At 43.0% G+C, this 17629-nt stretch overlaps 1 protein-coding gene across 1 annotated transcript in view; it reads right to left on the bottom strand.

Moving 5' to 3' along the window:
- Positions 1-481: 481 nt before the first annotated feature.
- Positions 482-17629, bottom strand: part of ptprsa (protein tyrosine phosphatase receptor type Sa) — a 165063-nt gene continuing 147915 nt past the window's right edge. The window contains exons 26-33 of the mRNA XM_079266720.1: positions 16482-16636; positions 15179-15464; positions 10499-10677; positions 10163-10289; positions 9878-10003; positions 6752-6906; positions 4109-4244; positions 482-3467 (exon numbers count right to left, since the gene is read on the bottom strand). Coding sequence (XP_079122846.1) covers positions 3399-3467; positions 4109-4244; positions 6752-6906; positions 9878-10003; positions 10163-10289; positions 10499-10677; positions 15179-15464; positions 16482-16636 — 1233 coding nt within the window. The 3' untranslated portion in view covers positions 482-3398. The remainder of the gene's footprint in view (positions 3468-4108; positions 4245-6751; positions 6907-9877; positions 10004-10162; positions 10290-10498; positions 10678-15178; positions 15465-16481; positions 16637-17629) is intronic.

A 17629-nucleotide genomic window follows, 5' to 3' on the forward strand; every position in this document is an offset into this window, starting at 1 on the left:
AACCCCTCAAGTTTCTGAAGTTCCGTGTTGTGAGAGAGAAAAGTCCGTCTTCTCTCTATAGACCCTTGCTAATGCCAGGGCAGGGAAAAGTTAATGTCCACATTGAGCACGAGAATGTAACAGGACCTTGAATTGATGGTTGATTAGCAATTCAAATAGTTAAGGAGTGGACTAACTTCCCATCCTCAGCTAAATTATAGCAGCAGATCTCTGATGCTGATTGTATGCCCTCATTGAGGCTATAGGTGTGAGAACAGGAGCTGGCTTGTTTCCCAGTTTAACTGCTAGCAGGGGAAATTAAAGGCAGAAAAAAAGCGAGTGGTAATTAAAGAGCAGGGAGCAGGGCTGGAGAAAGAACATTTCAGAAGGAGCGAAAACAGGCGTTACAAATACCAGGAAGTCGTGTATGAGCAGAACCTCCATGTGATTCTGATCCCACTCAAAGTATGAGATTTTGAGGGTCAAATGATACAAATACATATAATCTATATATTTGTTTATTTACAGGTATATTCTAGATCATAGTGGATATCGAACAAAATGAATGAAAACCACATTATGTCAGAAAATGATAATAAAAGTTTAAAAAAAGAAAAAACTGAGGATTTTTCTTCAAAACTGTGAGGGTCATAGTCTGTACATGGTCATATAGGTACAGCAAGTTGGGCTGATTTAGCAAACAAAAAAGTTAAATTATGACATTTTTTGATTGATTAGATATTTCGTAGACCAGTTCATAATTCAACAGTTGCTAAAAGAATCAAAAGAATACTAATGCCTACAAGTTAATGAATAAAGAATGAATAAAGAATCTCAACAAGGTTTAAAAATGCCATCTCCTCATCAGCACAGGATCTACCCAGGGGTGGAAGTTAAACATCGGTGAGTGATTCAGGCAAAGCATTGACATCACCTCCACTTTTTTTTTAAGAAACACACAAGGTTTCTAAGATTACAAAAAACAAATACACAAACAAAAATAAATCAGTAAAAACTGATATTTTCAAACATAAGAAGTGGGTGGTATAAAAAAAGATGAGGAGAAAAATGTCATTAATACTAAGTGTTTGGATATATCTTTATATTCTGCATTTAAATATATATGTATGTGTGAGTGTGCAGTATATATGTACACGTACACACATATATGCACACGTACACACAGACATGTTATACTTAACATTTCTACAGTGAAAAAATAGAATGTCTTTCAACGTAATGTGAACAAATAAGCATTTCTCTTTTCCTGCTAATGTAAAAAAAGAAGAAAAGTGATACAACATCTCTGTTAAAAAACTAAAGCAAAACTAAAATAAAAAGTCAACTATGTAATGTAAAATAAGTCATCATAATACAACAGTAATGTTTTCATAATGTTACAATAACAATAAGGCTTTTTTGGAAATGAGAAGAGATTACACGCAGTTCTGTCCATCGCTCTGGTTTTTGTGCACATCCTCAGAAACCTCCGCAGAATCCGTACACGCGTCTGTTCCAAAGCACTGGTCTCAAAATGAAAACGTGGTCATTTCGAAAACCTTGTTTAAAAAAAAAGAAATCGGACACATACACATTAGTGCGTCAAATCAAACTTGCAGTTGTTTTAGGGGTTTTTGTTTCAAGTGCAAGTAGGTTGTACCGAAGAATTTCATTATCACATCATGGCATCTAGATTCAATACGGCCCGTCACCCACATAGACACCACCTATAAAACGGAGGACAAAACCAAAGCAACGACTTTGTTCATCCACCTGTTACCAAACACACATACAGTGGAACTAAAGGCCAATTTGTTAACCACATGAACGTACAGCTTTGTAATTGAAACAGGCCTCCGCCACTCTTGAGTGTCCTACACAATGAAATAGATGATAATAGAGGAGGCTGAGGGGAAAACAAGGAGAGGGTGAAAACGCTGTTGGATCTTGTTGTCATCTGGATGCGCTTTCAGTCACACCCGCCACGGCGCGAGCGGTTAGCAGAGTTGGCATCTTTTGTTCGTCAGTTTCCTCTCCCTCAAGAGTCACACTTACAGCACACACGAGATAAGCAGCATGTTTGGTTTTTTGACAGAACATTTGAACAAAAAACAGGAAAAAGATTAATTCCTCATAAGACAAAACAAGTTTGAAACGATGATGACGAGCGTTGGTCACTGTACACAAAGAAAGCCCGGAGTCTGCGGCAATCCTCGTTTGGTTGTTCCGTTTGTTCCAAAGCTTCTCGCCCACCAGATTTATCTCTTCTTTAAAACGGTGGAAATAACACAGAAGCCCCATGATGCAATGGTTCCAAAGCGAAGAGTGATTGTAAAAAAAAATCATGGGATGCGGTTGCCATTTCTCCCACCTTGACCATCCGCGAGACGACCCGGTCGCAGATTCTTGCAACAGTCAAGGTTTCCCCCGATTTCTCTGGCGACTGAGACAGGAGCCTCCAGGGGCAGACTTCTAGTACACTGTGGTATCTCACCAGCACTGTGGTTACCTGGCTTGGGATACTGATTTTACACACCTTCATAATTCCTGAAACTAACTGATCTTAAGATATATCGTGCTGCTTCCTACCCCCAAGACCACAGAGTAATCTCTAAGCTCTTAGCGCTCGAGAAGAGGCAGTTATGTGATGTGTACTTTACTAGTTGGGTGTTTTTCCACACAATTATGCATATCATCAGTGGGACAGTGTAAAAAGAACAACTCAAGGTGTATTTGATGCAAGATGGTAGTGTTCACGTGCGAGTTGCGTTTCTACTGTTTTGATTTATTTTTTGTCTTACCAGAGTTTTCGGGAAAAACCATTTGGGTTCACACGGGCAACCGCAATTTGGTCATTTCTCTGGATATCACTCACAAAATGTGTTGATAGAAATACTTCAACCCCTTTAAAAAAAATAAATAAAGTCACCCCGTCTTGGCTACATCCATCTGCCTCTCATTGATTTTTGCTGTTGCCTTCTTCTTCGTTCACTGTTGCTCGTTACCGTTGTATCGCAAAAATATTTTTGAGAAGAGAAATTTCCACGAATGTTTACAATGTCCTCCACATTGAAACGCTTGAGGTAAGGTAAGCAGTCCGACACTTTGATCGATACCCGCCCCACAGCTTGAGCCAGAGCGTCTGCTTCCACTCCTGATGAGGGCTTTCTTTTCTTGATGATGGGCAATTTTCCACGCTTCCTCACGAAGGGTCTCTTATTCGAATTGGAATTATTCTCAACTGGTTGGTTTTGGCGTCGTCTTCTAAAAATCTACAATAGGATCCTATTTGGTATGTCTGAATTAGTGATGGTGTTATTGGCATCTGCTGTCGTCTGTTTAAAATTTCAAAGTTTCTATGGCTCAGGAGACTGTTGAGGGGGGGGGCGACAGGATTCTGGGGGAAGAGAGATGGCTTTTTACGTTGCATAGTGATCAAAGCTTCCTAAGTACTCCAGAGCTGCGTGGTAGCAGAATTGGTACTCATCCTGTTGGAAAGAAACACAAACATGCAAGAAAAAAAGCATCAGAAAATTTGAATTACCGCCTCGTGGCTGTATGCCTCTGCCATAAATTACATCCATGAATGTCATCACTTATATTGATAAAATGTCATCACTTATATTGACTTCGACATTTATTTGAAATTCTCATAATTAGCATATGGATTCTTGAGTTATGACCAAAATCTGGTTTTGTGAGGTCACGGTGACATTTGATCACCAAATTCTATTCAGTTCGTCCTCGAGTGCAAATGGAAGCCTTTTGCCAAATTTGAAGATATTCCCGCCTGGCGTTCCTGAGATATCACGTTCACAGGAACAGACCGGACAGACGTGTGATCAGACAGATGGACAGTCTGAAAACATTCTACCTCTGGCCGCGGCAGCCGCTGGCGCAGAGGCATTAAATCTCACCTTTAGTTTAAAGAATTTGCAGAATAATGAGGTTCACATTTTTCAATTTAAAATAAATGAACTGAGTCCAGTTTAACTTACTTGCTGCGGGTCTTTTAACTTATCTATGGCACTTAGTCTCCAAACTACATTAAACTATAGTACAATTACGTTATCCACAAAATTAGAAGCCGTGTGTGTTTTTTTGAGTGTGTGTGTGTGTGAACACTGACCTCAGTCTGGACCATGGCTGGCCTCTGTGTCCGGAGCATCTTCACTGTCTGGAAGATATCAACCACGCCTTCATAGCGCATTCGCTCCAGGACGATACTGAGGGTGATGAAGACTCCGGTCCTGCCCACGCCAGCACTGGAAACACAGAACCAGAATGTAAATGAATAAGGAGGTAATAGATGTCTGGACTAATTGGTGAATCTTTATTAGTGCTTTCCGTTCTTCTCTAGTCCCATATTACGTATGTTTTGTTCGATCTTTGCGACTCTATATTAGTCTAACCGAGACCTGCAAAATGATCTTTAAATAACAACAGGATTTAGTTGTAAAGCGTTGCACGTTTGCAGCTCTGACTGCCTCAAAGAGTGAACCGTTCTACAACTTTGATGGCCAGAAATCCCGCGGCAGGGTAACACGACAGCGGTGATGGCAAGGACGCAATCTGCATGTGTGAATCCACTTTGACTTCTCGCCGAAAACAAAAAGAGCCCTCAAGGACACACAGACGCACTCCAAACCAGGCACACAAACAACCCAGCAAACATTTTGTCTCATTAAGCCCCTCCCATGTGCCGAGAAACCCAGCCTGCTGCTCTCCAGAAATACCGCGTCTTAACTCGGATCCTGAAATACTTGAGAGCTGCCTCTCTAAGCTGCTTTGCTGTGAAATGACTTCCACTTCACCAATGGAACAATAATTGATATGACAACAGATTTATTTGGACTCCTTCCAAGGTTGGAAGGAGTCCAAATAAATCTGTTGTCATATCAATTATTGTTTGGAGGTCCAAAGCAATTTTGTTGAGTGAAGAATGAAAGCTATAGCTTTTGGTTTGTGTGTGTGTGTGTGTGTGTGTGTGTGTGTGTGTGTGTGTGTGTGTGTGTGTATGCCCACAAGTATGTGTCTGTTGAGGGACAAAGCTTGTATTATTTAACTATAAATGAATATCGAACACAGTAGGTATTGAGCTATATCATGCAGAACATACGACCAACCCTCCGACGCCGCAGTATCTCTCAGCCCACCCAAAGCCTCTTCCTGGGAGTCGGTCACAGCTTGTCACATGGACTCTTAAACTCACTCAGAGCTCCCCTCTCTCTCTCTCGCTCGAAAGATCAACTCTCCAAATCTGAAGGCTCGCCGAGCCGTTGCAGACTGAGAGGATTTGGTGTCCCCATTCACAGGAAGTAATCAGGCAATTAATGACAAAAAGCAAGTGGGTCTATTAGATAGTGGCTGAGGAGGGGAGAGGAGGAGGAAGAAGAAAAGAGGGTGGGAGTGGGAGAAAGGAGGGCCGGGGGAAATGGATGGATGGGTGGAGAGGAAAAGAGAGACAGAGAGAGAGTGAGAGAGAAGATTAAGAAATAAACAGAGGGATGACAGACAGGAAAGGCTGGTGACAGAAGACGAAAGAGTAAGAGAAAAGGAAGGCATAAGCTCTCCACTCGGAGATGAAAAGCCTGAAGGAGGGAGGAAGAGGATGATAGGAAGGAACAGAAGGTGGCAATGTTGGTGACAAGACAAAGAAACCTAAAGCCTGATTCTTTTTTTTTTTCCACTGTTCAAGAGAAACTTCTTTCCAAAATTAGATATATCCGCCTTTAGACAGTGACTCAAAAAAAGTACAAAATTACTGCAAAAGACTGCAGGTGACTTAAGTACCCAATTAACAGCACAGTTTTAATGAGTTACTACTCTAGGCTGAAGGCGTTTTGCATTAATTCTCTTATGCTGCTTAAAAAAATCGAACAGGGTTCACTGAGATGTGTCAAGGATGCCTTAACTGTGCATTTGGCCAAAAAAAAGCGACACCTAATCCGTCACAAAAGTAAACCGTGTTTATATGAGACAGCAAGGAAGTTATTCAAGGTGTTAATGCGTCGGTAAACACGACCACATTCATAACAATAAGTGTTGTCTTAAAGCTTTTTCTGAATGCCAAACCATGAGAACCCACGAACAATGGATCACGTATAGGTGCGTGCCTTTATTAAAGGAATTTATAGACATTTTTTCTTTACTCGTCTTGCAGAGCACACAAAAACAAGCCTTTTAAAGATCTCCATTGTCTGGCAATAAAAGGCAACAACTCATTCAGATGAATCCCACTCGAGGTCTATCGATGAATAAGAAAAACCCAAGGCCTTGGTGTTGACCACTACCAAATATCGGTTTCTTCCTGAATCCAGCATGTCACGTTAATGATGAAGGTTACCTTGGAAGCTCCAGCCAACAGTGATACAAATGCATCACGGAGCTATCATAAAAAAACAAACAGAATGGCTGTATCATTTCATGTGCCTCCTCTTTGCAAATGCCGAGCCACATCGCAGCCTTATCAATTATGGAGGACATGGGCCGGTGGGGGTGCAGAGGTAGCGTACTGCGGAGGCAGAAAGGTGAGGAGGGATTGTATTTTGTGATGCTGTTAGAGCTGCGCCGCAGGAGTTGCCGCGCTGCAAAAACAATAACCAATTGAAGAATATATTAAATCTAGTCTGTCTTTGCAATTTGAGGCGTTACGTCGCAGTGCCTAGAAACATGGCACATCACGGCCCTCCTTTAGAGAAACCGTATTAAAAGATTTCAAAGAATAAGTGAAAGAGGAATGACGATGCAACATGACAGTGAGATCCGTTACCTGCAGTGGACAGAGATTGGTCCATCCTGTCCAAACTGCTCCTTGGTTTTATGCACCTGGCCGATGAAATCAATGAATCCCTCTCCGGATTTGGGCACACCTTGCTCTGGCCAATCAGTGAACTGGAACTGCCTTACTGTCCTTGACTGGCCATCCTGCAAACACAGAGAAAATAAAGGGTTTTTTTCTTTTACACTTTTTGGATTAAAAACATAATGCAGGTGATACAACATAGACAAAAGATCTACTATGCGGTAATACCTTACTTGTTGATGATTTTTATTTCCAGTAAACATAAAAATACAAGTACAATGACACACACATCTCACCACAGAGGGACAGTGTGTCCTCCCCTCTCCCACCACCGGCCCAATCTCTATTCTCCCCCGTTTTCGTGTGTGTGTGTGTGTGGCATGAGTAGGTCTTAGTTAAAGCTAATCAATAGTGTATCTGCCATGACAAGCGTCTTCTCCCAGACACCATGTTGAACAGGATAATCCTGCGATGCGATCGATGGAGCGACCTGATGGATGGAGGTAAGAAGCAAGAACGGAGGACTAGCGGAGCAGGAGGTGGGATTGGACGATGAAAATTGAAAAACAAAAACCTTGACATGCTGACAAGCCCGCTAGACAAAATGTCAATCTCAACAATTTAATGTTCTATTGATTCTTATAATCTGGTGTTACTGGTGCACGTGCATTCGATTCCAACGCAAACAAAACATTTAAATACGTTTTTACAAATCAGGTGGCATCGCACCGGAGAAGGGAATTGATCTGTTTCATTTTGAGAGAGCCGATCATCGAGTCAGAGAACGCACCGTCAATATGTGTGTCCTTGTAAAGAAAGTTCTTTTAAAGTTGCCTTGGAGAGAATACATTTCTCACCAGAGTAAGCGATTAAGGCAACAAAGAGTTGTGCACATCTCCAGATGTTTCTCACTTCAGACACGACGTATCGTTCTCACACATTTCCTTCCCATTTGTTCACACTACAAAGGCACAATTTGATGAATCGTCATTTAAACTGGGATCTATTTGTCCACTTTATTATGCTGCTATTCGTTGAGGTAGAATTATAGACTGTGTTTATAGAATCAATGTAACGTGCAGGAATGTGAACTGCGTGAAACAGGTTAAAACTTGTTGTGAAAACAGAATTATGTCCCCTGCAGCAGATTTGTTTGAGCAGCTACAGAGTGAGTCCTACGATACTGAAATTAAGAAACATTGAGAAAAGAAGTTTGTCTTTAAAGTATCTATTCTCTGCACAGAGAAGGTTCAATTGTCATACAGACCGCAATACGGTCTGAAGGAGGAAGGCACCCAGAGTGTTGGTTGTGTACGACTTTATAAAGGCCTTGAGCACATGGTGGGGTAGGAGGAGTTCATCACTAGCACGTCTGGATCGACATAATCTCTTGGATCTTTGTGCTCCGCATGCAAAGTCCTGATGACCCGTGTACCAGAATGCACTGTGTTGCTGTCTTAGCTGTTGATATGTTTCTGCACCGATGCAGCCAAGATGTATTCTTGTACAATTCATTGCTTTGGATTCTAGTAAGCTATGTGCGGACTCTCTTTGTGCAACACCTCGTGTCGTCCCTGTTCTATGACGCATTGCACGTTGTCTTTCTTGCCTTGCCTTTGTTTTTCATCTTGAAACATTTTGCCTCAGCGGTTGGATTTAAAAGTGAAAGCGGGGCAAAGACAACAACACAATGAACCGAGCACGCCGGAGAAAGAGGAGAGACAGAAAAAGAGAGGGACATTTAACACGCAACCTGAGGGCCCACGCGGTGTGTCAAATTGTGTGATTAAATACGTGACTGGCTCGCTAGATGCGAGTGTTGAGGCGTAGAGTCGATGCTATTACTGCGCAGAGGCGTGCAATGTACATGCGAACACACACGCACGCACGCATGCATACAAAATCAGTAATATGGAGTTTAAAAACCGACGACACAACGCTTTCTTCTCTCACACCTCCATGTACCATATCTCTAATATCATCCTCTCTGTTTTGATCCTTAACTCTGATGATAAGCTTTGACTGTCTTGCTGGCTGCTTTGATGATTTAGCACCCTTTAACAGTCCTCTGAAAGAACCCCGGACACTGCATTCCGGACCTGCATTGTCCTTGTGTGTTAAAATTTTTTTAATGAATATGTGCGTGTGTGTGTGTGTGCGGAGATCATTTTTTTAATACCAACAGGATGACTGCTAACTAGCTGCCACACCGCCTGGGAAATCAGTGGATGTGTCAGCCTGTTTGACAACAAGAGGAAGCAGTTTTATTTCTGCGCTACAGTTCCGCTGCTGCTGCAGCTTCAACATGTCCGACCTAATTGGACCCAAAAAAGAAATGCTGAGGTAAAAACATAACCGCAGTCGTGTGAAGTTCAGGGCAAGAAAAGTCACGTTGGTTGTGAATTCTCATGATTACTTTCAACATTATGTCATTGTGATATCTTGCTTTGTGTGGAAACCTATCCAACTACAGAGGAACATGACAATATCACAGCCAGGGACCTTTGATGAAAAAAAACACTTGTGTTGATTCTGTGTTTATGTGACCTACATTTCCTTAACCTGCTGAGTCTCCTACATGTCCTACACTCCAGTGCAGGATGGGTCAGCCAGTGCAATTGTGGAAATGAAAGCATCATTTGGTACTGAATTGCATTCTGGTCTGATGAGCCGACAGAGAAAGTGGTGTCTTTGTGTTATATATGATTATTCATGAACAACACGCTGGTTCAGTGTTGCTATTGAATGTCAGTATGAAATGGAGAATCTATAAAGAGCCCCTGGTGCCCCTCCGAGGGACTGGCCTTGAAAGATTAATATTCATGACTGATGTTTAAGTTTGCTGACAACAATTCAATCCAAAAATATTTTAAAAAACCTCTAAATCACAGTGTCAAGTGTTTGACTTGTTCTATCTACACAACCAAGCAACAGAAGTTACCCAGCAACGCATGTGTAACTCCCCAACTTAAAGAAACAAAAGGCTGTAACCACCATGTTTGTTAAAACCCGTCTATGACTTTGTTGGTCTAAATTTGTTGCTTGTTCCCGCCTCGCAACCGACTCAATCCAACACTCCCAGGTATGTCTTACCCTGGCGTCTGTGACCTTGAACTCTCGGAGGATGTACTGGGGCATGTTGTACTCCGCCATGGGATCAACCACAAAGTACTGGTACCTGGCAGAGCGCTCCGCCGGCCAGTACTGGTGACACTTTTCCTGTTTGAGCAAAAACGGTTCGACAAAACCCTTTTGTTAATTGATGTTACGATGATTTAATCATGACTTATTTTCTTTCGACTGCTTTAAACCTTCCACAAATAAAGATGAAGAAATAACATGATCAAATGTTTGTGTCCATGTGTGTTTGTGTCCTACCCGTCCCATCTCTCTCAGTTTGGTCAACATGACGACAATGGTAGAGTTGTTCTCCCAGAGCATTCTCCAGAAGTCTTCCGTAGTCTCTGCAAGAGGGCCCTGCGTGGCGATGTAAGCCTTCTGTTGCCTGTACACAGTGAAACCATTCATGTTTAGCTTGTATAATTCATCTAACTCATATCCCCATTTCCCTTACATGCTGTGCCTTCTCTTCACAAATGTGAGTCTGACTTCTCAGAGAGGAAGATGTTAAATTGATGTCTTGACTTCATAAAGATGTTTCCAGGGAATCGCCTCCTGCTGGCATATTTCCTGCCATCTCTCCCCTCTTCCTACCTGTATCCATCGATGAAGCTGGAATTGATGTAGTCAGATCCTTCCAGGCCTCTGATTGGCTGCAGGCAGACGCGCGTGGTCTCGTAGGGCATGATGTTGACCAGCCGATTCTTGAACTTGTTACAGGGAAGGTTGGCACTGATGAAGCGTGACGTGTGGGCTTTGGAGTTGGCCAAACGCTGCGGGGGAAAGATGGAGGATTAGATGGAGGAATCAAGGGAAAGAATACACAGAAATAAGAGCGAGGCAAAGAATGCAGGAGGACAATAAATGTCACACAGAAAGTGTGGAATGATAGGTATGGAGGAGGAAGAAGATGAAAAGAAAGTGCAGTGGTGAGGGGAAGAGGGAACAAATTGGCAAAAGCCACGGTAGTTACAAAGAGGAAAGAAGAGACGTGGAAATCGAAGAGAGAGGAAGGAATAGCAGGAGAGGATGATAACAGGAGGAGAGACGGGGAGACGAGGAGGGAGGGGAGGACAGATGCGGGACAGATAAAGAGAGGAGTATATCAATGACAGAACCTATTAAAGCAAACCCGACCTAATCTGCTTCGGCGATGATGTCAAAGGGACATTGTTGATCAAGAATATGTTTATCGGACAGCAATTCAAAAACTTTATCCCCATTTGCAACTTGTGGGGTCCTGAAGGGCCAGATGCAACGACGGAAAATATGCCACACACCCAGACTAACAAGCCTCTGGATCAAGTCGGTACGAAAAACTCGCCCAAAAATGGGTCACCGGGGCCTTTGATAACGGCAGTGTGGAATGCGCGCGTAAAACGCAGACTCACAAAGGGTTGTTCACAGAGACAAACACTGACTGCGTAGTGATAAAAAGGAAAAGCTGTACTGCTACATCAACATCGTCATAGGGACCTCAGTGGGAGTTTCCAGGTCAGCCAGTCTTATGATCGCCTCCTCTCGACTTCAATGTCTCAACAAGGCATTTATGTGAGTGTGTGCTTGCTTGTTACTGTTTGCCAGCAGATGGAAGACACCCTAATCAGATTGTCTAGGGCCCCTTACAGCATCGCAAGCGGGAGGGGAGAGAGAGAAGAGTTTCATCTGACCACACTAAAAAGTAGTCAGGAGAGCGGATTTATTTCCTGGACTTCAGGTGGACAGGAGAGGCAACAGCCCGAAAAGAGGTTTTCCAACGATTGAAAAAGATCGACAAATAATCCCAAAATGTCCACGAAGAGAAAAATTGATGCAGAGGGAAGAAAATGTAATGAAAGATGGGAAAGCGAATACATGTTTGTGCTTCAAGGAGAACAACGGGTCTGTCTTCTGTGTTATGAGGCAGTGTCGGTGATGAAGGATATAATTCACTTTGGCATTTTGACACCAAAGATTTGGCCTCCAAGAAAAACATCAAATTGTCCAAGAACTAAAAGGCAGACTGCAATCACAGCAGAATATATTTACACAGCTACAGCCCAGTGCATGCTGAAGGTATGTGAGCAGTGCTCCGACCAGATACAGACTTTTACAAATGTCAGTTTGTGAAGAAACACCATCGCAGACCGAGTTCATGAGCAGCAATCTAACAACACAGCAGCTAAGAGACGAGCAGGTACTTGTGTTTCTAATGAACTGTTGATGAAAGCACAGACAACACGGACACATCATCTATCATGTTCATCAGACCTGACTCTCAGTGAGCAGCTCTTGGATGTAGCTGCCATGCACAGGACGACGACAGGGAGGAACATTAGTGATGCAGAGAGGTGACACAAACAGCTTTGAACAAAGTTAATGTCATAACTTGTGTTTGATATTTGTCTTTGTTATTTTCTTTAACAGTTTGATCTTTGATAGAGTCATGTGGGTTCCTTAACCCTCAATTAAAATGATTTATGTTATAATAACATAAATGTGTTTAAATATCATTTTTCATTTATATAACTGCATGTACAATATCTTTACACTTGAATAAACAATAATCAAATGCAGAGAGAGTTATTTTACATTAGGTTAGGGAGAAGTTGGTTATACAGTCTTACAGTTACAACCGGCCCTTTGAGGGCGACCGTGACGCTGATGTGGCCCAGAGTGGAAATGAGTTTGACACCCCTGCATTAGAGCATTGTTCTCTCTTTCCCTCTAACCCCCCTCTAGCACCAGTACCTCTCAGCCACGTGGAGTCCGTCCAGCCCCCGTCTCCTCTTCCCTTCATCCCTTGCTACTGCCCCCCCTTTGATCTGTGTTTCACAAAGGCACCTGGAAAGGCTTGAGGTGGCCTGGCAGCACTGAAGAGGCGCTCGGCTACACCGCCAAACATCGCAGAAGTGCGGGGAACGGAGCAAAACCTGGCAACCTTTCATCCGACAGGGCAAAGAAGCACCCACAGTCGGGTTCCTCTGGTCACAGATGCCAGTTCCTTTCACATTTAAAGCGTGGATGTACATTCAGCATGTCTCACCACAACAGGGACAATGACATCTGGTGTTATATGTCACAATTTAGGCCTTACAAAATTGTGATTATCCTAATCCTAACCTGCCCTTGCCGTAACCCTGACAAACAACTACACAACAGCTGTTTAATAATGTTCATGATGCAGCTACAATGCAACACAACACATTTGGAAGTTCTTGTAAGCTTTCGCCATTATTTCAATTTGAAACTGAAAAGAATCTTGTGTTTGGAAAGTCTTGTTTGCATTTGGATCCCAATTACCGTAAAACTCTGCTGCTGAATTTGAAAACCATTCCTTTATTTCACTTAAAATGATTGCCAGTAGTTCCTTTCTGTGTTTGTGTACTGTATGTTGCTTAATACTTATCCTGCATGTGGGTTGTGTGCACGAGCATCTTCCGTGCGACAATATTTCCCGAACCATGCTTGTTATTCTCGCACACGTGTGCCAGAAAGCAGTAGTCTGACAACTCCCCGACAAGTCCCTCCTCCCGGTTCATCCTCCCTGCTGAACTCCTGTGAATCCCAACAGTCTCAGCTTAACTCTGTGCGACACCGCTTCCCACCTGAGAACGACAATGCTCTCCCATCCGTGCCCGTAGCGCAGCATTCTGTCGAATCACTTCCTTAGTGCCAAGTTAGCATACCGTCGTCCCTTTGTTCATAAGCCAAGCGCTCCTCCCTCCACTTGCCCTGCCGTCCACCTCCATTTGTCATCATCAAGTATTAATTACTTCGCTCCCGCACCCCTCTTCACGCACACCTCTCTTCTCTATCCTGACTATAGTGTGTAGACGTTATTAATCCCCGGTTGACTCCTGACGCCAGCTCAGCATTATCCTTGTTGCAGATGGCGATGGAGATTTCATCACCGGTGTGCGCCAGCGAGTTAAAAAAAAAAAAAAACTATTATTGTTTCTTGGCAGGGGGGCCGTATGAATGGCGATGGGAAGATGATGGATGATTTGAGAGTAAGCGTGTGTGCAATTCAAGGTCAGCAGATACTGACTGCAGCGCTGAAGCTGAGATGGGTTGATTAGTCGACGATTGTTAAGATCTTTAATGGAGATCTATGGAAACACTGCGCCCGGCTGTTTATCCTCCACCGACTGCTTTGTCATGAATTTCTCTAAAGAAGCATACACTCTTTCGTTCAGAAACCTAAACTCAAACTCGTGCTGCTTCCAGCCAAAATCCTTTGTCTTGTGCCTGCTCGATGAAACCCAATTTATTTGCTGATTCCAAATCCTCCAAAAATGAACATTGGGCCAAACTGTGAAAGGCTTCAATACTTCCATTTGCTAGCTTTGAAAATAAAATTATTCAAATAGTGTGTATCTAAGCTACTAAGTCATGAAGTGAGGCTCAGAAAATACGAAATTTGCTTTCTAATTCTTTTGAGATGCTATTGGCCAGCATGCGCAGTATGAACTGGCTGATAAAACTGTTTTCATCTACATTCTTCTTACCCGGGGCAGGGAAGACATACAGTACATCTCATGTTCTTTACTCTTTAAGCTCACCGTGTTCTACACTTAGTTCAGTCTGTTTTCATTATGTCTGTATGAGCAACAAGCTGAAAGAAACCTGCCTCTTGTCGAACTCAATTTATCAGAGATTTGCTCGAAACTGCATCTTCACACGACCCTTCTCTCCCAGGTCCCCCAATCAGCTACTGTCATCATCCTTTTTATCTTTTTCCCCGGTCTCTTTTTGCCAGAAACCCAGTTGCTATTCAAGAACCACTGTATGTTTTGTCCAAGTATCAAAATGCAAAGAAATGTATAATATGAATGTGCGTATAATAGATTAAGAACATAAATCAAAAGAGCCATTATTGGAACCAATTATGAAGCTCACTGAAAACAATGATGAAGAGCAAAAAATATGAAAGGCAAAGAAATTGGATTTGCATTCAAAATAACTTCTGCGAAGATAAAACCGGCAGCCTCATTTAAAAGATTTATGGTTGCTTCAGACAAAGTGACAGAACTCACCAAACTTCGACTTGATGACTTTCATGTTATGATTAAGTCCAAAGAGGGAAAAGCTATTACAGACACTGATCGAACATGTTTGCTATTTCCGATCTGATTTGCAGGTTGTTTGTAACTCTCTTGGCGTGAGTTTATACACATACATGGTTTATAACTGAAAAGAAGAAAGAGATTAGAGCTGAAACTTTCAGTTCTAGCAAAGTACCTAAAAAAAATTGCCATCATGTTACAAAGGAAACTGCTCCATTTCCAGTACCTTGAACTCTAGCTCCATGCCAGTGACGTGCTCGCCGCTCTCCACCTGCGCCAGCTTCTGGATGTAGGAATAGAGGCTCCGGGCGGCCACCTCGGTGTTGCCGCAGGCCACCGCCTCCAGCAGCGCGTCGTGAATGAAGCTGTACTGGTCCTCCGTCTGCACCATGTAGTTCCGCTGCGAGCGCATCAGCGTCACGTGGCCGTAGATGTCGACCGTCTTCTCGTGCTTGATACGTTCGAGCATGGCGTCGATGACAATGAAGCAACCCGTCCGGCCGACTCCCGCACTACGGGTGGAGGGAGAGGAATGAGAAGAAAGAGACGTCCAAGGTGTTAACACATTTACGTTCAATAGAATTTCATTTCTCCATTCTTCTTATTTCTGGGCTCTTAAGCTGTCAGGGGGTCTGTGCAGTTTAAGGTTATATATTGCTAAAATATAAAAATGGTTAAAATAATTCAAAGATTATGCATGTCCAGTAATGCTTGGTGATTTGTTGTGGTGTTACATTTTAAATAATTGTGTTGGAGAGGATATAGTGAAAGCAAGAGAGGGAACACAGAAACAACCACACATGACAGATGCAACAACAAGAGGACAGTGATGGAGACTGAGCGAAGCAAGCTGTCAAATTTCAGTTCTATTGTGTAGCGCTTTGGACTTTTCTTCTTATCTTGACATAAAGGGAAGGTTTCAATTTGAATCAGCCATATGAGAAATATCACTTGTAAAGGGAGGAAGGGCTAAGGAGCAAAAGGGAGAAACAAGAAAGATGGGAAGGGATTACTGTGCGGCTTCTCAGAGAGAGAGGGAAAGAAGAGACAGAGGTGGAGAGAATAAAAGCACAGAAAAAAAGGGATGCCTTCAGAAGAAAGATGATGTGACCAATGGAGAGAAGAAAAGATGGAGGATCTGGTAAGAAAGAGAGCATGTGTTTGTATAATGTGTGTTATGTAATGTAGAATAGCAGTCACTCAGGAGCTCTGCCATTTCGTTCACTCATGGACACACACACACACACACACACACACACACACACACACAAACACACACACACACACACACACACACACACACACACACACACACACACACACACACACACACTAGGGGCAATGGCAAAAATGAAAAATCCCTTTTTTCCGTGTATAAGGCTTCATTATTACTCTAGTGGCATCAAGATAACCACAGGGGCACATACAACTGTCCCACTTGGGCACATAAATCCCAGTTACATAAAAGTTTAAAAACACGTTGGAGTATTTCAACCAACCCCGACAGCAAAAACAAAGTCGCGACTGACCTGCAGTGGGCGATGACAGGTCCGGCGTCAGGCGGGTTGCAGGTCTTCACCCTACGGAGGAAGGCCAGGAAGGGGGTCGGGTACTCTGGTACTCCGTGGTCAGGCCACGCCGTGAACTGGAACTGACGAACCTCCCGCTTCTCACTCGAGCCATTCTGGAAAGAACAGAAAGGTGGGGTTGGATACAGTGGTGGAGGTTTGTTTGGAAGGACTGACCAACTGGCTTTATGCGTGTGTGTGTGTGTGTGTGTGTGTGTGTGTGTGCGTGTGTGTGCCGGTTTCGCTTTATGGCCACTATAGGCATGGTGCACTAATCTACTGGATGCCTTTTGTTTGCCTCCACAGAACGTGCTTCAACCATTGACTGTGGTAGTCGGAGTCAAACCACAATTTCCGGCCTGTACAGTACAGACACTATGCCTCAAACTGAAGATCTCTTTGAGCCTAAATACCTCCACATGACAAACAAATTCTCATGTCTACACAGGCAGATGTCTTCATTTGCACAAGTTCCCATCCCTTCTATTGGTTTGTGATGCACATGCCTATCAAGCTTGACAGGCCTGTGTGTCATGATTGGAATGAAGAAACGTGTGTCAATTTTGAAATTAAACATCATGTTTGAATCAGTGAACAAAAAAAAATTGGAACATAATTGTAACCTACAAATGATTCACTGCTGCTGTGCTCTCTGAAGCCTGAAAACTACACATTTTGAACAGCCACATCTAAAGTGTTTCAACCATAAAATACATATTTTGGTGCAGTAAGACGGCATATTTTTCCTTTTGGGCTGATCAGATGGAGTCATCATAATGTAATAAGTACAATCATTTCTATACTGAACAGTACATGTATACCATCTTGCTCTCACATTGCTGCCGCTCATAACATCTACAGATACATGCAGCAAACACCCACATTACACAGCCGTCTGTCAGCTCCCTCCTTAAAACTCAACGCATCAAAGATACAAGCTGGGATCCAGACGAAGGTTTTTTTTGAGAAGCATAAGAAGAGCGAAACAAATCCTCCTCTCCTCTCTTTCCTCTCAGAAGAACCTCTCATGGAGGAACTGTTTGCATTTCAATGCGGTGTTTCTGCTTCCCTGACAGAGGGATTTTTTTCTCCTCGCTGAATAAATGAAT

Source organism: Melanostigma gelatinosum (genome assembly GCF_949748355.1).
Source record: "Melanostigma gelatinosum genome assembly, chromosome: 4".
Taxonomy (NCBI): domain Eukaryota; kingdom Metazoa; phylum Chordata; class Actinopteri; order Perciformes; family Zoarcidae; genus Melanostigma; species Melanostigma gelatinosum.